General features: G+C 38.9%; 1 protein-coding gene across 1 annotated transcript in view; it reads left to right on the plus strand.

The window, feature by feature from the left end:
* The first annotated feature begins 2,084 nt into the window (after positions 1 to 2,084).
* The window catches only part of pudp (pseudouridine 5'-phosphatase), a 40,742-nt gene continuing 23,189 nt past the window's right edge, over positions 2,085 to 19,637 (plus strand). The window contains exons 1-3 of the mRNA XM_056254403.1: positions 2,085 to 2,190; positions 2,541 to 2,759; positions 4,146 to 4,375. Of these exons, the coding sequence (XP_056110378.1) occupies positions 2,136 to 2,190; positions 2,541 to 2,759; positions 4,146 to 4,375 (504 nt within the window). The 5' untranslated portion in view covers positions 2,085 to 2,135. The remainder of the gene's footprint in view (positions 2,191 to 2,540; positions 2,760 to 4,145; positions 4,376 to 19,637) is intronic.

Consider the following 19,637-nt stretch of genomic DNA (forward strand, 5'->3'; position numbering starts at 1 on the left):
GTAAAGCAATTTCAAGACATCTGTATTATATATATAGGCTATATATATATGTAAGCAATAAGGTACGAGAGGCTGTGCTGTATCGTGAATAAGTAACGGCTGGAGGGCGTTGTTAGGCACGACGCGAAGCGGAGTGCCTGCAACCCCTTCAGCCGTTACTTATTCACGATACAGCACTTGCCTCGAGTACCTTATTGCTTTTATAAAACGGTTGCCACACAATAAAAATATTAAAGCCGAAAAATATGTATCTATGCAACTTTCATGAAGTAAAATCACTAAAAGCCTGCCTTCCGCTGGAAAAAATAGTCCCGGAACGTGAACAGCAACAGAAGTTACATATATTATTTCGCCAATAGATGGCGGCAAAGACTGTCTTTATGAGTGAGTGAGTGAGTGAGTGAGTCTGTAGAGAAGGCTTTTGAAAGGACTCGAACTTGTGATCACGGAGAAGACAGACGCAACTGACAGATGACTAACGTTATGCACGGAAAACCCCATGACTGTTAAAAGGACAAAATATGCAGCGGACATTCAAACGCATTTTTTTATTATGAATATAGGACTGACCTGAAGGAAAATGCTACGTCTACTGTAAATGCAGGTACACTCGCTTACTCGATCTCTCACAATGCTCTGCTCTAGCTTTAAATGAACAATATCAATGAGATGAAACATCTGTTTAAGTTGCTAAGAGTGGTTGCTAGGGGTGTTGTGTAGTGATACATAGAACCGTTGGGTGAAGCGGTCATAGCCGTGTTTTATCGTGAATAAAGCACAGCTATTGACCAATCAGAATCAAGGATTGGAACTAACCGTTTTATAAATATATATATTACATTAAAAGAGAATATGAATTAAGCACTATCTTTATATAAATTAAAGATGGTAATGAAATTACGGGCCCGTGACGTTGCAGTTTCGTTGCCAGTAAGTCATAAAATTACCAAGTTATTACGATTAGAGTACGTATCTGCGACGTTGTTGGTTATTTTATAACCTTAGGAGGACGTACTGACGATGTTGTGGTTTGGTCATATGATGGTAATGAAATTACGGGCATGCAACGTTGTAGTTACGTTGCCAGTAAGTCATAAAATTACCAAGTAATTACGATTAGAGTACGTATCTGCGACGTTGTTGGTTATTTTATAACCTTAGGAGGACGTACTGACGATGTTGTGGTTTGGTCATATGATGGTAATGAAATTACGGGCATGCGACGTTGTAGTTACGTTGCCAGTAAGTCATAAAATTACCAAGTAATTACGATTAGAGTACGTATCTGCGACGTTGTTGGTTATCTTATAACCTTAGGAGACCGTACTGACGACGTTGTCAGTTGGTAATTTGATGGTAATAAAATTACAGACATGCGACGTCGAGACGGTAAGTCATGAAATTACCAAAAAGTACGAATAGATTACGTAACTGCGACGTCGTGTGTTAGCTGGGAGTACGGGTCGGCCAATCTGGTTCTGTCCGTTAAAATTAACTTTTGCAAATAACAATCGCGGTCCTGGATAGTGAGTGGCCTTGCACATTTAGATAAAATCGGATTTTCTCCAGTGATTGTTAAAAACAAGCTAACAAAACTTGCAGACTTTACGTTAGTGAAGCGGCCAGAGGGATCGTTCTGCCACCACCTAAGCTCCGCCCACATAAAAACGTCACCATGTTTACCAACTGAAAATTGGTCTATAGTATTGACAATTACTAATGTCACATACTATTTAGGATGGATAGTATGCTTGCACATTGGGACGCAGCTATAGTGTATATATCTATGGTTCTATGTAAACCGCTTCAAAGTGCGCTTTGAAAAACTACATTTCCCATAAACCTTTGCAACAGGAATGGCGAGTTATAAAGTTGCCCTGGGTTGTTACTCTAAAGTGGATCTTATAAAGAGAAAGGGACAAGATAGAAATACATTTGTTTAGTCAAAACGCATAAATGTGACTTTCAAATATATCGAGCAAGATTTGAACTGAAGTTCTTCTGAATTTTGTGGTGTTGTTGTGTTTTTTTTTTAATGTTGTAACTTCGATTGTCCAGCAGTTTTCGTGTCTGTGTCTCTCCTGAGTCAATGAAGTTTCGTGTCCACATAGTAGAGCAAACGTATCGATTAAAACATGTCTTTTAAACCAGTAACACACGTGCTTTTTGATATGGACGGATTATTATTAGGTGGGTGAGAATCTTGTTAAAAAAAAATATTTTTCTTTTACTAAATCAGCGCTTGTCTTTTTGTTTGCGTTCAACAAAATCAGAAAGACAGTCATCGAGTATGTTTCTGAGAGTTTAAACGATTTTTTATATTTATGTAATCAAAATGTCCCACTGTGTCAGTAGCACATTTTATAATAGCCTACTTACACATTTGATTTGGCAGGTTACCACTCTGAAACAAAATGATATAGCCTAATAATACTCATCAGTTTCTTTATTATAATAAGTCAATAATTGATTGCCTTTTTGTACCGTTCCATCAATTTGCTCTGCACTATTGCATGTTTTTATTTGTATATCTCTTGTAGATACAGAGAGGTTGTACTCAGTGTCATACCAGGAGGTCTGTGACAGGTTCAATAAGCAGTATACCTGGGAAGTGAAGTCCTCTGTGATGGGAAAAAAGGCTTTGGAGGCTGCCAGGATCATAAGAGACAAAATTGAACTCCCCATGACCCCTGAAGAGCTCCTGGAGGAGACTAGAAAAATTCAGGAGCGATTATTCCCCACAGCCTCTCTGTTGCCAGGTAATTGTTTATGTAAGATTGGAACTGGAAGTTGATTTTGACACAAAAGGTGACAGAGAGATGCATCACCTAGTTTAGAGCATATTTTCCTCAAAGTCACTTAGAATAAAATAAGCTGTTTCAAGGTCAGGTCATACTGCATGGTTATTCATTTTGGGGTGTGTTCATACTTGTAATTAGATTCTCTTGGCTTTATTTGGTCCGGACCTTAGTCCTGGTTCACACTGTCATTTTTAATACCGAACCTAAAGATAAAAAACAAAAAACAGCTTTTATGATGTATTGTGTGACGGAACTTACCAAAGGCTGCGTTTACACTTGGCATTAACATGCAACCTGTATCCGGATGTTGTCCACATACACATTGAAAAGACAAGTGTTAATGCACTTCTGATTGGAATGTTATCCGATCAGCGTGTCCAGGTTCGAGGTACGCATTCTGATCGGATCTCAGTGTAATGTAAACGCAATCCAGCCATCATGTCTGCATTCACAGGTGGACGTCATCTAAATCCTCGCCCAGTCTCCCCACGTGGCTGTCAGAAAATAATAGCCACACACAGTTTAGACAAGAAATTAAACTTATTTGAACCTTACAATAAACGTCAATCTTTAAAACAGTTTATTTAGACTTACATGATACTATGTATGTCATTTTTCATTTTAATTGTGCAACATTATCTGAACAAGGCGATCGCCTGTACAATCACAGTCAGTCATGAGATCTTAATGAAGTGCTGCACGCTGCTTTGCCAGAGGAATAATCGGAATCGGATTTTTAAAATGTTTAATGTTTTTATTGTTTCAGAATGTTTATCAAAACGCTATAACCTTAAACCCAGATAATCGATAATGTGACTTGTTTAACATGATCAACCCAGTTATTTTTGTATGATCAACTCTGGAAGTATTCCTTCGTTCAAAAAACTTAATTTGATCTAAGACTGGAGATTGCATAGGAAAGTGAGTGAGTGAAAGCAATTGGGACATTGTTTAATTTGTATATTCTTTACTCTTAATCTGGCGTCGTACCTCAGACCTAATTTAATTATTATGCAGGAAACAGAAATCCGATTGGTTATCCAGATATAGAGGCTACTTAATGTGAACAAATGTAAACGGCCCATGTCCTGATTGGCTAATGATCCGATCTGCTTGATCGGATCATGGTGATCGCAGCCAGAGATGCCTTCGGTCTGTTTTGTGTTCATATTTCAGTCGAACCGCACCAGAGTTTGTTGTTTGGTGCGAATCAGGGTTCGGATGGCAGCTTTCACACTTATTCAAATGAACCACATCAACAGAGCAACCACAGTTTGTTCTTATCTAACCAATCCTGCCAAGTGTGAACACGCCATAAGTGACAATTTTCTGATGTTTTTTCAGGTGTAGCAAAGATTGTCAACCATCTACACAAGCATGGCATTCCTATTGCTGTTGGCACAAGCTCAGCAGGTCTGACCTTTGAGATGAAGACTAGCCGTCATAAAGAGTTCTTCAGCCTCTTCAGTCACATTGTCCTTGGAGATGATCCTGAAGTAAAAAATGGCAAGCCACACCCTGACATTTTTGTGGTGTGTGCCAAGAGATTCTCTCCCCCTGCCAACGCTGAACAGGTAGGGGTGAAGCTACACTGACACTACACTATTCTATTCTATTCTATTCTATTCTATTCTATTCTATTCTATTCTATTCTATTCTATTGTTTGTTGGCTGTCACCTCTTTTTGACAGTATATAATCAAGTACAAACAGTAGGAACTATTGAAAAGGTAATTCCAAGAGTGTAATTTTGTACATGAAGAGCATACCTAAACAGTTTGCTGGCATTCTAAAGTATGATGATATGCGTAATTAAAGGCTCAGGCTTCCTAACTATAGAACACATTTTCTGCCAATATTAAAGTGAAAAGGCAAAAGTGAAAAAGAAACTGCAAGTTTTACAAAGATTTTTATTAATGCTCGCGCAATAATAGTGACACAATTCAAATTAAAATGTAAAGTTTAGTTTTTATTTTATTTCACAGTTATTGTTTTCATTTTCATTTTCAAACTCAACCTGAATGCAAATTATAGTGGGTGAACACCACAAGCCAGACTGTCCAAGCGTCAAACCCATTCCTCAGCCTGAGTCGCAGGCATCTTCAGTTGCCAGAGAATCTGTTCAGCGTAAGTAGGCCATGTCCCTAACTTAGACTAAGACCACAATTGATAAGGCTCATTCATTTATTAGCCTATTTTGTGATGTTAACCCCTTGACCCCTTTTCTTTGATGAAACAGTTACATTATTTGAAACAGATATTATACATTACTGTTCAAAAGTTTGGGTCAGTAAGATTTTCTTTTTGAAAGAAATGAATACCTTTATTAAGCAAGGACACATTAAAATTGTTTAAAAGTGACAGTAAAGACATTTATGATGTTACAAAAGATTTCTCTTTCAAATAAATGCTGTTCTTTTGAAATTTATATTCATCAAATAATACTTTAAAACGTATCAAGGTATCAAGCAGAATTAATATTACCACTTGACCAATCACATTAGCCTCCTGAGACCCGAGAGTTTGCCTGGTGTGCATTTTATAATTGTTCTAGCTATTTGGGATAAGTAGGACCTAATAAATATAATAACTAAAATTTGTTTTTGTACAGGAAGTAGTTTTTGCAGAAAATGATGTCCTCATGTGAGGACAGTCGGTCTATGATTTACCATATGATGTCCTCGTATGAGGACACAGTACTAGCAATAATAAATAAAAAACTTGTGGTTGTAATTCAAGAATGCTTTGGAATATAGACATATGGTTGGTCTTGTTTTTAAGAAGACATTTGCCAGATTATTGTAGAAGTGAAATAAATTATGAAAGTGAAACATAAAAAAAGTTATATAAGTTTGAGTTTATGAAAATATAGAATGTAAAAATATAATTATTTATATTTTATATAAAATATGTATATTATAAAATATATTTTACTCTAAAACTGCTAGAAAATTAAAGCCAAAAATCTAAACAAGTTGTGTTCCAAATTTTAGGTTGATATCTCAAAAAATGGGCTTTCAGTAAGATGTTATTTGGGCGTAGTACCAAACTTTTTCACTAGATGGACAGCCAGCTTCCTTACTGACCATATAAGGGTGTCTCCATTTTCATATGTTTTGAGTGATCTGAACCATGTCTTTCCATAATTTCACACAATTTATTAAGTATACATCCTATTCAGAAATAGTATGGGTGTTTTGGCAGTATTTGATTTGATTTCAACCTCTAATAAACATAAAAAGAGCACATATGTGCGTTATAGCTCGCTGCCGCATCACAAATCGAGAATTCATAATATTGTTCTTTATATTCTAAAAATTTTCAGACCTTTTTTTCTCATAACATTTAATTAGTGTTATCTTTTGAACTCTTGGCATGAAAACAAACTGAGGTTTCTACCAATCTTTCATGATTTTTCATGTTTTTTTTCTATTTCAAAATAAAGGCCTAAACACGCCTAATGAATATGAAATATTCTTGTTGCAAATTGATAAATTACTGCTATTCTGTAATTTATTTTAAAAAACAGCGACCAAATATGAAAACTAGAGATTGTAAGCATTCAAATGATATTTAGTTTGTCAATATTACATTAGGTTTTTACTAAGATATTATTGTTCTAAATATATATGGGCAAACGTCCCACGTGGGACGGTGACAGTTAAGGGGATAATGTAATATAGTCCCAATGTCCTCAAACGAGTACTTCATATTTACTGATGTCCTAGAGTGCTACTATTACTAAAATATGTCAAATTTTAATCCCCAAATGATGATAGAGACAGTATTGTACATAAATACATTTGTTTCATTCATATAATTTGAATAGATTTTTTACCTGGGTCATTTTTCTTTCGGGAACTGGTGTAGAAGTATTATGGTTAGGGTTAGGGTCATTTTCTTCTCACTGACATTGGTGTAATGTTGTGATATCACTACAAGATGGTGTGGGCAGTGCCCCTAAATGTGGCCAACATGTCTAAGATTTACAAATTTGACTATCATTGTGTCAAGAGGCAAAAATGTAATGTCCTTAAATGAGGCCGCAGGGTCTCAGGAGGTTAGGGGGCAAGTAAATATACACATAATATAATATATTTAAAATTAATTAGTAAACTAGTCAAATTTGTTGGCCTTTGTTTGACATTGCCCCAAGCGGTGTGTGCTGTGTATTTTAAACAAACAAAGGTGAACTTATTTCCTCTGTTTAGATTTTCAGTTGTTTAAAATAATTGGATGATGATCCTTCCTTCTTCTTTTAACTTGTCCTGCAAGTCAGCAACTACTTCCATATAAGACTTTAAAGTTAAACCCAACTGTGAGATGAGAGAATAAGCAAACCATTGAACCCAGTTTTTGATCTTAGTCAGACCTAAAATCAAAATCTCGATTGCAATTGAACATTTTACCTCGATTACGATTAATGAACAATTATGTTGTTTTGTGCTGTTTTTTTTTTTTTGCCCTCATAGTTCACTGACAAGGTTTGTACTGTAAATATGCACAGCTATTAAACGTGGGTTATTTTTTCTAATGAAAGAGTGCATTACTTATCTTTGTGATTTTAAATTAATTGAAGGAAACACACTTTGATGTTGGCTTTTGTGAAAACCTGAAACCTTGAACTGGGCCTCAAACTCAGCCCGCCTTTTGCAGAGCTACTGCAAATGTCATAGCGCTGCCCACAGTGCTATTGCCCCGACATAACAGCTCACTTTCAGCAGTTATTTTGTCAATGGGTCATAACATTTCTTACAGATTTCTGCTCAGATACAGATATATTAGCACAGTACAGTACATTTATTTGAATGCATTAATGAGAGAGCGATTGCCTGTTTGAATTAGTCATACTGTCTCTCTATTAATTGTGAAGCTGTGGGTTACTTCAAAAGTACTGTAGCAAAATATATGCTATAACTGTTGAGTTTCTAGGCTACTTTAGTGATAAATTACATGACAGCGTTGACAATGAGTTTCTGCGCTCCTGAATGTTTCTCTGTGCGCGATCTTCACATGATGTGCGAGCTATTATCTGTATGAATGTACGTTTGCCACTATGTATCATTAGTTCAATATAATGATACACATCCAATGGTCTACATCGCTTGAATGTTCAAACTGGCAAGCCTCAAAACACATACAACTGACAAACTTTAGTGTGGACGCAAGCGAAGGTGATCTGGCTTCAGGGCTTGCGCGGTCTGTATATGTGTAGCAGCGCATAAGATTGGCGATTAACTTACCTGTTACCTGTGTAAAACATGCAATTACCCTAGCAATACAGAGCATCCAGATTATATACAAAGATAACTGCTCCTTAATCTATTCATGTGCCTGCAAACTGCACTTGATGTGCGAGCTACTGTGAGATCACTCTGTGTTTGAGTTCTCCTCCATATTGATTCTATGCTGCTGACTGGACTGGGTGGAGTCACTGAATAGTAGTAGGCTATGTTTTTAAGCGGAAAGTATAAAAAAAACCCCGAAATAACTGACATGGAAAAATTACATCGGTTAGAGGTTTTGCATTTCGTTTTTGATTACTTTTCGATTAATCGTTCAGCACTACATGTATACCAAAGTGCTGGGAATTTGTGAACTACGAAACCGAAAGTTTGAGTTCTCCATGTCTTACATGCCTTGTAGATGGTAGTATTAAAATGCAAATGATAGTGTCATTAATTAATTCGGAAATCTGTATAATAAACAGTTTAAAGCCGCTTGTCTGTTCGGTAAGTGGCAAGCTTCTCATTTTTGTTCTTTATCTACCTTACATGACGCTTGCTGACAAAGTCTAGGAAATAATCAACCACAAATGGGGATTAACTAGATGCATGTTTCATTTTATTCTGCCATGAAACCCCTCCCTTTAAAATGGTACAAATAAGCATGTAAAGGTGCCAGGATAAAGATACAGGACTATGAATTGACTTGTTTCTTTTGTCCTTGAGGGACTGATATTTGCTCCTTCAGGAAGGAGTTTCTTTATTTTTATTTTGTTCTTGGATCAACTTCCAGCACTATAAAGCCATTAATAAGAGAGTGAATGAGGACTTGAGCTCAAAATGGAAAACACAGAGGGCGTACTAGAAGACCATCTGCCTGTTTATGTATGCTGCAGAAGTATTCAGTATATGTTTTTCTCTGTGATTATTTTTTATAAAAGCACAAAAGGACCATTTTTTTAATACAAAATTGGGAAACTATTCAGCAATTTATTTATTTTTCATATCACTTCCCCAACCCAACCACCAATCCTCACAAAATATTAAACACTACAGAAAGTGAAGGGGTTACAATGTTACAAAATGCTACATTTTGTAACATTGTTTTTCTTGTGGATCTGGGATCTGGTTGGTTTGGTTCAAGGCGTTTTGTTGTTTGTTTTGGATGAAGGTTCTTTATTGAATAACTTAAACAAAAATAAAACTTTTGTTGTCCCTGTGGTGTACATGAATTAGAAAATACATAGCTACACCATTGTTCAACTACTTTCCATGGTTTTCCAGATAGAATTTGTTCACAATTCAGGAATTGTCTATGGTACCCTGCCCTTGCTATTTGAGATGGACACCCAGGTGGATGTGAGTTTGGAAAGTTCTGATTTAGAGTGTGTACCAGCTTCACATACCATTGTTAGGGGTATAATGATTCATTTGTTGTTGATGCATTGATGAAAAAATGCAGTTTGACAGGATCAAAAGCATAAAACATCCAATATTACAATCACAATCATTAATCAATTTAAAATACAAAAAAGATAAGAAAAAAATAACAAAGTAACAAAGCATATTAAAAAATGGGTTTCTTGTGTGAACTACTGATACAGTATGTCATCGTGCTTCAACTCAAACCAGTTTTGGTGCTTGTAGCATTAATGCTCTAGGAGGAGATAAAGTTAATATAATAATTTTAGTCTCGGAAGAATAATAATAAGAAGAGGTTTTAGTATAACAGTAATAATAATAATATTAATATTTTTTTTATTTGTTAGCATTTGCATTTTGCTTTAAAGAGAAACTTTTACTGGAAAATCAGGGAAAAATGTTTCTTTGCTAAAATGACTTGACGCCTCAGACACTTTAAGCAGGGTATAGGGCAAGCCAGACCTACATCAAGATGTTAGGTCTAGGAACTCACAATTGGCATACCTCAATCCGAGGGGCGGGATAAATGGTTGTCTTTCAATATCCCTCGGCAACGCAATAGGATAGCGCTACAACCAACCAGAGCAACGAACGGCTGTGGCTGAGTGAGTCCCATGCGTTTCCCACCAGCGGAGCTAGTTGATATATTAAACGTTTCCCGTATCCGATCGTCAAAACTCCGAACACATCTTCCTTTTTTAAGAATGACTTAATTGACGTTCTCTTAACTCCAAATCCTCCAGAGTCGCGGCCAAATCCGATTCGAAAGACCGCTGTTCGCCAGCAGCATCTTCTTTGTTTTCAAGTAACGTTAGCAGGGAAATCACCTTTGGAAATCACGCGGAACCGTCACATCTCTTCCGTCATTGTTAAGCCCGCCCACCAACTCTATACACGATGTGATTGGCCTGACCAGAGTTTGGTTTTTCCAGCTCGAAAAGCCAACGGAGAGTTGCTAGACCACACTTTGCTGCAAAATAATTTTTGCTGCCGCTAGGGTGCGTCTAGATTTCTAGGCTAGGCCTACCCCTTTCATAGGCTAAATTCTGGTAAAGCTGCTGTGCTGTATTAAGGATTGTAATATGATGGTCATAAATTTAGTTCGTAGGCCTATTAGCATACTTGTAGGTCTTTAGTGTTAATGGGGTAGCTCACACAAATATGAACATTCTGTTATCATTTGTTCTAGGGATAGACATTTTTCAAAAATATTTCATTTGAATATTTGGGTTCATTAAAAACAATATTCGAAAACAATATTCAAATATTTATTTATTTAAATTAAGTTTAATGAGAAAGACGTTATTTTTTAATCATTAAGTTTTTGTCACCATTACTGAACAAGCTTATGATTGGTCAATACACAACAAGCTTACATTTATATTTTGAGGTTTTCTTTTAGTTTAAACAAAAATATAGAGAACAAACGCATTTAAGCTTAAGCAAAGCAAACAACAACAACAAAAATAAAAGCTAATAAAGCAGACTGCGCCAATTATCGTACAGAACATACATATGCACTCGATAACCATTATCATGTTTATATTGTTTCACATGTTCATATTGAGAAAAACAAGAATCCACATGCTTGATTGAAAGTTGGCTCATCAGTCGGATAACAATAAGGTCGGCTGCAGAGAAAACAAGCTCCACCGACACAGATGCTGCAGGGACACAAAGATAATGGTGTGTTTAGTGAAGTTTCTTACAGCACTTTTTGTTTTCTGTTCTTAAACCCGTCTCCCTCTACGAAACTTAAAGGAGGCATGAATGCAGTGATGGACAGCTGTCTTTCCTCATTCGACTAGTCGGTAACGATGGTTTGGTGTTTGGATTTCATGTGATTTCTTATTGTGATTGTGATATTTTGATTACTTCACCACAGCTCATTCTCCGGTCTCGTTTGTATGAAGAGGACTATCTCCCCTGTCTCCAGCCATCTCCCTTTCTCCATTCTCTCCAGCGATCTCCATTCTCTCCAGTGTTTCTCCTCCAGCGTCTCCATGTCTACCGTGATCCCTGTGTTCTACGTCCACATCTTCCATCCAGTCTTCCACCGAACTCCACACCTGTAAGAAGAACCATTCTATTCGTCACCAGCACTCCCCTCTCCATAGAATCATTGCACTTACCACTTACCTGCATTCAGTTCATCCGCTCAGTTGTTGTCTCAATAAACTCCCTGTTAACTTCAATCTCCTTCTCTTGAGTCTGATTCCGTAACAGAAGACCGTACCTATACAGACTTCTTTCCATCTCCCAGGACCTCTGTCCGATCGAGGCATACACAGAGGAGTTCCTCAACCTCATTCACCAGGTGTCCTGGAACGAAGCAACCCTCAAATCCATCTTTTGGATTGGTCTGGATGAACATCCTGTGGTTGAGTGGATCGTCCTACAGCCTGGAAGAAGCAGATTCAGAGCCTCGTCCCAAGATGGCCGCCGCCGTTCCAGAGCGCTCTGCCAAGATGGCCGCGCCTGAGCCCTCGTCTAAGATGGCCGCCGCTCTTGAGGCTCAAGCCAAGATGGCCGCCACCCAGCTTGAATCTCCAGTCCTCGTCCTGAGTCCTGAAGTAACTCCAGTCTTTGTCCTCGTCCTGAGCCCAGAAGTGACTCCAGTCTCCGTCCTTGTCCAGAGTCCAGTGGGGGTTTCAGTCTCCGTCCTTGTCCAGAGTCTAGTGGGGGCTCCAGTACCTGCACCAGCATTGCCCTGGAGGCTTCCACCTCTTCGTCAGCCTCCAGGGCGCCCACCCTCCCACCCCTGGGATGTTACACGGCTCAAGGGCGCGCCTTCCGGGAGGGGGGCTACTGTCACAGATCTGCACAACTCCCTGATCATTTTAATCTCCTTCTCTTCAGTCTGATTCCTACACAGGCTGCTGGCATTCCGTCCTTTGGATGTATAGATTCAAGAACTATCAAAAGAAAAAGAAGAAATAGATCATTTTAATGAGAGGGTTTATTTACTGTACAAGTAGGGCTGGGTATCGTAACAAAATTTTCGATACCGATACCTTGACTTCGATACCGATTCCTGAACGATACTTTTTTCGATACCAATTTTATGAAATCCGTTTTAACAATATTACATAATCTAAAAAAAACCTTTTAATTTTTCAGTTTGTTGACTTTTTTACACTCATATTTGAGTCTGTTAAAAAGCACCAATGTTAAAGTTTTATATGTTTCCTAATCATTTAACAACATGTAGCCTATTCTTTACTTCAATGAGCTCATTGTTTCTGCCTTAATGCATTGTTTAACAATGAAACTGAGTGAAAATTAATTGAAATGCATTACACATAGTCGCCTCTGATAACAGATCACTCTAAATTGTAATTTAGACACATGCATTTTCTGTAAAGCTGCTTTGAAACGATATGTACTACATATGTATTATAAAAATGCTATACAAATAAATGTGAATTGAATTAAATATAGGCTACTGGGGGCCGGGATATATGCCTCGCGCTCAGCACGCATAAAGCTTGCCGCAAAGCACTGGCAAAAGAAAAAAATGTGTCGGGAAAAAATAGCAAGGAGATATTTTAATTGTTTATTAATAAACAAGTGTCTACTGAGTGTGTTGGCTGCAAAGATGAATATGGCGATGCTGACTCGTCATTCCTGCAGTAGTGAACACACGCGCGCGCTATATGGATTACATAATCAAACTATTTATTTCTAATTGTTTCGTTTAAAAGTAGACATATTTTGACCGTCTATAGGCCTATTTGTCATGTCTGTGAGGCAAGTATCCTATACGCCAAGTTTCGGTTCATTTGTGACGCGCTCCAGTTCTTGCAGTCGAAGACGGATAAACTTTCTACTCTCAAGTGTATTCTGTGCGCTGTTAAGTGCCTTATCAGATTTATCGTGTTGCCGGTCTTGGCAGCAATTATCTTGTCGAAAATATTGCATCGTGTGCTTTTGGCATCGAGTCTGGTACATAGGTACACTACCGTTCAAAAGTTTGGGGTCGGTACGATTTTAAATACTTTTAAAAGAATTCTCTTCTGCTAACCATGGCTGCGCTTATTTGATTAAAAATACAACAAAAATCGGTTATAGTATTAAATATTATTCCAGTGTAAATCAGCTGTTTTCTGTGTGAATATATAGTAAAGTGTAATTTATTCCTGTGATCAAAGCTGAATTTTCAGCATCACCAGTGTCAGTGTCTTCAGTGTCAAATGATCCTTCACAAATCAGTATAATATGAGGATTTGATGCTCAAGAAACATTTATTATTATTATCAATGTTGAAACAGTTGCTGGTCTGTCAGTTGTACAGTTTTTTTTTTTTTTTTTTTTGGATTCTTCGATGAATAGGAAGTTCAAAAGAACAGCATTTGTTTGAAATAGAATCTTTAGTAACATTATAAATGTCTTTACTGTCCTTGATAAATAAAAGTATTGATTTCTTTCCTCCAAAAAATAAAAATAAAATTCTCACTGACCCCAAACTTTTGAACGGTAGTGTAGGTACACGTCTGATCTTTTCCACATATTTTCTATCTGGACGGTAGGGACGCTCACACACACACACACACACACACTACAGCCTCACGTGCGACGAGCCACGTCTCTGGACAGCCGCGTAAACTAGTGTTTTACCGCCACAGCCGACCATGCTGCATGCATGTTTCACTAACATTGACGAGATTAACCCCTTAGGTATCGAAATTTGGTACCGAAAAACAAGACATGTTTCGATACTCGGTAGTATCGAGGCAATTCGGTTGGTACCTAAAAAGTATCGAACTCGATACCCAGCCCTATGTACAAGTTACCCGAGAACTCAAGTATGCTTATGTGACACTAGTGATTGATCATAAAAACAATGATCAGTCATCATTATCATGCATTTCGTAACTTTTAACCAAATTCAAAGTTCAGTAATGGGCAACTGCTATAAGCAAATGTGTCAAAGGGAAGTTCATTTTTAGCTTTGTTTGTGAATTTTTTTTAGACAACAGTTTTCTTTAAGAATACACATGGTGACTTTCAGTTTGATACAGCAACAGTGCTCAACAGCCTGTGGAGGCTCACAGTATATGTTCTTCAGCACAGCTGAATGAGAGACTATAAGGGTCTTGAGACAATGTCTTTAAAGTCCCCCTGTAGTCAATTATTATATCCCTTAAAGGGCATATTGCAGGTAAGAGGACCCAACGAGTCAGTGTATAGAAAAATAATGTAGGAACTATATTTTCTTTAAAATATACTTATAAATACGCTACAGAAGCTTCTGGGGTCGTTTTTGTGAAAAATTTTCTTCCGCGTCTGAAAATGGGCGTAACGGGCGGGAGAGCGGTCGATTCAGACAACAGGAAAACAATGGATCGCAATGACATTTCGGACGCTGAGGAAATACTTACTCGTATGACGGACCACAGCCGTACAGTTATGAGCCTGCTATGCTGCCAAGAGAGCAGGGACAGGCCAGGATTAATGTTAGACAGTACGGTCAGAGACAAATTGAGTTGTGGTGTGAGGAGAACCAATGGAGAACAGGGCAGGTGTCTTGGTGAGAGACGTGCATATAGATATACACATTCGCTAACGATATACACTGTGCTCACAATATTGTATAAGATTATTACCATCGTATATCAGGCCAGCAGACTTTAGTATGTTTAGGGTAGATTTATACTATTAAATGTATAAAAACTAAACTTGAGTATATTTCTATTGTAAAAACATACTCAAGTAGGCTACATTTTTAATACATATTTTTCACCTGGGTTATAAACAGAAAATTAAAGATTTGAATATTTAAACAACCTAGTCATTTTGTTTTTCAATTACTATTTTCTTCTTTTCAGGGCATGACTACCTATATCACACTATTTGATGCCATTGGTACAGTATAAGACGATCAATATTCTTGCTTCGGCATCCCATGTTGAACTCCATCATATCGCCGGGATGATAATCCTTCGATTTGAAGTGAACGCTACACACGACCGTGTTTCTCAAAGGCGATGCGGAAGAGAAATCCCGTCTCTTCACCTGCACAAACCGCACGAGGCACGAAAGATATATAATAGCACCGTCCTTTTTCTTGTTATGGAAACCTGTGGACTCGATGTCCTGACAGGCCGGAGTTTTTGCAACCTCCACAAACACAATAATTTACCATGACGATGATAAATTAAAATACAAAAACTACCGAAAACACACTGACTGACGGCCGCTCTCACTGAAGCTTACTCTGCACTTTTTACGAGCAGTCCAAGAAACGCTCACTTTATCTACTAAATTAGTGCCCTTGTGTCGTTTTAAAACATTTTAAATCCTGCATTAACTTTTCATACAAGGTTATATATTAATTTCGATTTTTTTATACCTGCAATATGCTCTTTAAAGGTGCCATATGTAAAAATTGAGGTAAAAATATCCAACAAATGAGCTACACGTATCAAAAGAATGAGAAGAAATAAATGCAATGATGTCATTAAAAAAATGACAAGTTATAGTGCTGCCGAGATATAAACCTTAATTAGCATGCTAATTTACTAGCCCCGGCCCGGCCGGTGTCATAATACCAGTTTCGGCCATGGGAGGCGGTATGCGGGCAACATACATAACCACCAGCCAAACTCCAATACACGAATAACTCGCACGGCTTGTGGGCGAACTGCGGTCTTACGATCGTGTCAATTGATTTGATTAATATGCGCGAGGGAGAGCAGGAGGACAGCGCTCGTGTTGTTTGAAGACGTGAGAGTGCGCGCGCGCGGCCGGGGCGCTCTCTCTCTCTCTGCTCGTTATGCGTCCTGTCAAGCGCAGCAGTCATTCTATTCTACATCACTCACCGATCAAAATAGGCTTTGGTGGGACAAAGCGGATGATTTGACGGTTTTAGAAGATTAACAACCCGAAACTAAAAAACAGACTAGAGTAGGCCAACTTTCTGGAGGTATACTGCCCCCATCTGGTATGGAATATGTGGATTTTGAATTGATTTTTTTACACAAGGCACCTTTAAAACTCATCTTTGATCACAAAAATGTAAACATATATATTTACATATTTAAACTTTTTTTTCTTGTGAGAATACATAATTCATGTCTTAAAATAGCTTGATTGTAACTCTACACCCTTGCTTCATTTTGTATATACCTATACATACACAGATACATGAATATGCAAATTAGCCCCGCCTCCACTCAATCACACAAGCCTTGTTGTGTTTGTCTGTATGGACTGCCTGCCTGTGTTTGGCCTGCCTGTGTTTGACCTTGCCTGTACTTTGGATTATGTCTTTGAATTACCCTGTTCAATAAGTATGGATCCTCAACATTCTTGTCTCGGAGCAGTTCGTGGGAGATATATTGCTAATGTCTGTGTGACAAATATTCGCTGAGTTTTGTTTAAGTTTAGAGACGTTCTCCATAAAAAGCTAAATGTTTTCTTTTTATTGTAAGTGGACACATACAAAAGTAGGACACATACAAAAAAAATGTTTTATCTGTATGACCATAAATGGCGGAGCATTTTAAGTCTATTGTGCTGCTATGTGAAGAAATTTGTGAGGCTGCTATGTGAAGCGTTTGTCGACCCCAGGGGGTTAATTCGTCAGTAAAAAAAAAACAAAAAACACTGATTTAAACATCACTGTGTAATGCTCTAAGAGGTGCAATGGTTGATTTTGTTTACTTTTGTTTAAAGCTCTTTTCACAAGAATTAATATATGAAGGTTGTGATTACCTGTGCCCTCATGCCTACAGCCAAATCACTACATTAACTATATTTATCTTTTAGCCCTGATAGGCTGAATAAACTGTTCTTGTTGCACGATTGCTTAGCCTCCATTAATAATTGGATGGCAGACAACTTTTTACAACTAAATTCAGACAAAACTGAGGTGCTGATTTTTGCTCCAGATAACATGACTCCAAAGATTAGGCAGGCCGTTGGGGCTCAACCATCCTCGGACGGTAATGTGGTGCGAAATTTGGGTGTCATTTTTGATAAATCGATGAGTTTTAGCAGTCATGTTAAATCTGTGGTTCGTTCCTGTTTTTTTCATCTTAGGAACATCGCTAGGATTAGATCGGTTGTTTCTAAAGAAGAGATGGAGATGCTTGTTCATGCTTTTATTTCCTCTCGCCTGGATTATTGCAATGTACTGTACACTTGCTTAAACAAATCCTCCATGGACAAACTGCAAGTTGTACAGAATGCTGCTGCAAGACTTTTGTCACAGGTGAGGGGCGGGCGCCAGCGGGCCGCCCACCCCCTCGAACCGAACCGAAACACCACCCGAGGAGCGTGCCGTGGAACATATGAGGCAGACACAGCGTTTAAAATCAATTTATCTTCTTTATTAAATAAAAACAACTTAAAAGTCTCTTTCGTTCATAGAACAGCTCAGCAGTCAGCAGACTCACTTCAGGTGAATGATTCACAGGGTCACTTTCGTTCATGGAACAGCACAGCAATCAGCAGACTCACTTCAGGAGAATGATTCAATTCACAGGGTCTCTTTCGTTCATAGAACAGCTCAGCAGTCAGCAGACTCACTTCAGGTGAATGATTCACAGGGTCACTTTCGTTCATAGAACAGCACAGCAATCAGCAGACTCACTTCAGGAGAATGATTCAATTCACAGGGTCTCTTTCGTTCATAGAACAGCACGGCAGTCAGCAGACTCACTTCAGGTGAATGATTCACAGGGTCACTTTCGTTCATAGAACAGCTCAGCAGTCAGCAGACTCACTTCAGGAGAATGATTCAATTCACAGGGTCTCTTTCGTTCATAGAACAGCTCAGCAGTCAGCAGACTCACTTCAGGTGAATGATTCACAGGGTCACTTTCGTTCATAGAACAGCACAGCAATCAGCAGACTCACTTCAGGAGAATGATTCAATTCACAGGGTCTCTTTCGTTCATAGAACAGCACGGCAGTCAGCAGACTCACTTCAGGTGAATGATTCACAGGGTCACTTTCGTTCATAGAACAGCACAGCAGTCAGCAGACTCACTTCAGGAGAATGATTCAATTCACAGGGTCTCTTTCGTTCATAGAACAGCACGGCAGTCAGCAGACTCACTTCAGGTGAATGATTCACAGGGTCACTTTCGTTCATAGAACAGCTCAGCAGTCAGCAGACTCACTTCAGGAGAATGATTCAATTCACAGGGTCTCTTTCGTTCATAGAACAGCACGGCAGTCAGCAGACTCACTTCAGGTGAATGATTCACAGGGTCTCTTTCTCAGGGCTCGAGCAGAGGGAGAGTTAAAAACATGGATGATCATAACGGCAGTTTCGGGCAGAGAGGAATGAACATATTTCACCGTTTCCGCATTCTCTTCTCAGCTTCTCCTCTTCAAGGCTCGGGTAGAGAGAGAATTGTAAACGTGCTGAGACTGCGAGTGGACAGCAACAACACCATTCCCACACTCGCATATTCACCAATACACTGCAAGATTTCACTCGTGCTCGCAATAGAACTGCAATTCAACAGACTCACTGTGCAATCAGGGCTTACACCCGCAATCCCGCCGAAATCTCGTTCTCTCTCACTCTCTCCGTCTCTCCGCCTCTTTCTCGCTCTCCCGCTCTCTCTCACAGCCTCCCCCGCTGCTTCGGCCTCGGCCTCGGCCTCGGCTTCGGCCACTCGGCCTGCTGCGTGCACGCTCCGTTTTGGTTCCCGTCTCCTGCCCTCTTCACGCTAACATGGCCTTTTTATAATCCACGTCGTGGATACGTGTCCCAATCACCGTTAACTCTCCTCCTCTCGCCCAGCTGATGCTCGTCTCCTCTTTAGCAGCTGCGCCCGGACGCATTACATGGGTGCAACCCCGGAACCATCTCAGTGTCCCACTAAATCCGCTCCCCCCGGAAACATTTCCCAGGACGAAAGTTCCTCCTTGTTCGTCACCCCGTGACACTTTTGTCAAGTACCAACAGGAGATCACATATCACACCTGTGCTTAAGGCTCTTCATTGGCTCCCAATTAGTTTTAGAGTGCAGTTTAAAATTTTAACCATTACTTACAGAGCCTTCCATGGTCAAGCTGCCTCTTACATACAGGACCTATTGCACATATACACTCCTGGTTGCTCTTTGAGGTCTTCAGGCCAAGACCTTTTTACCGTTCCTAAAACACATCTTAAAACAAGAGGTGATCGTGCTTTCTGTGTGGTGCCTCCAAGGCTCTGGAACTCTCTTCCA

Source organism: Rhinichthys klamathensis, unplaced genomic scaffold (assembly GCF_029890125.1).
Source record: "Rhinichthys klamathensis goyatoka isolate OS25496 unplaced genomic scaffold, OSU_Roscu_1.1 h1tg000111l_1, whole genome shotgun sequence".
NCBI classification, from domain to species: Eukaryota; Metazoa; Chordata; class Actinopteri; order Cypriniformes; family Leuciscidae; genus Rhinichthys; species Rhinichthys klamathensis.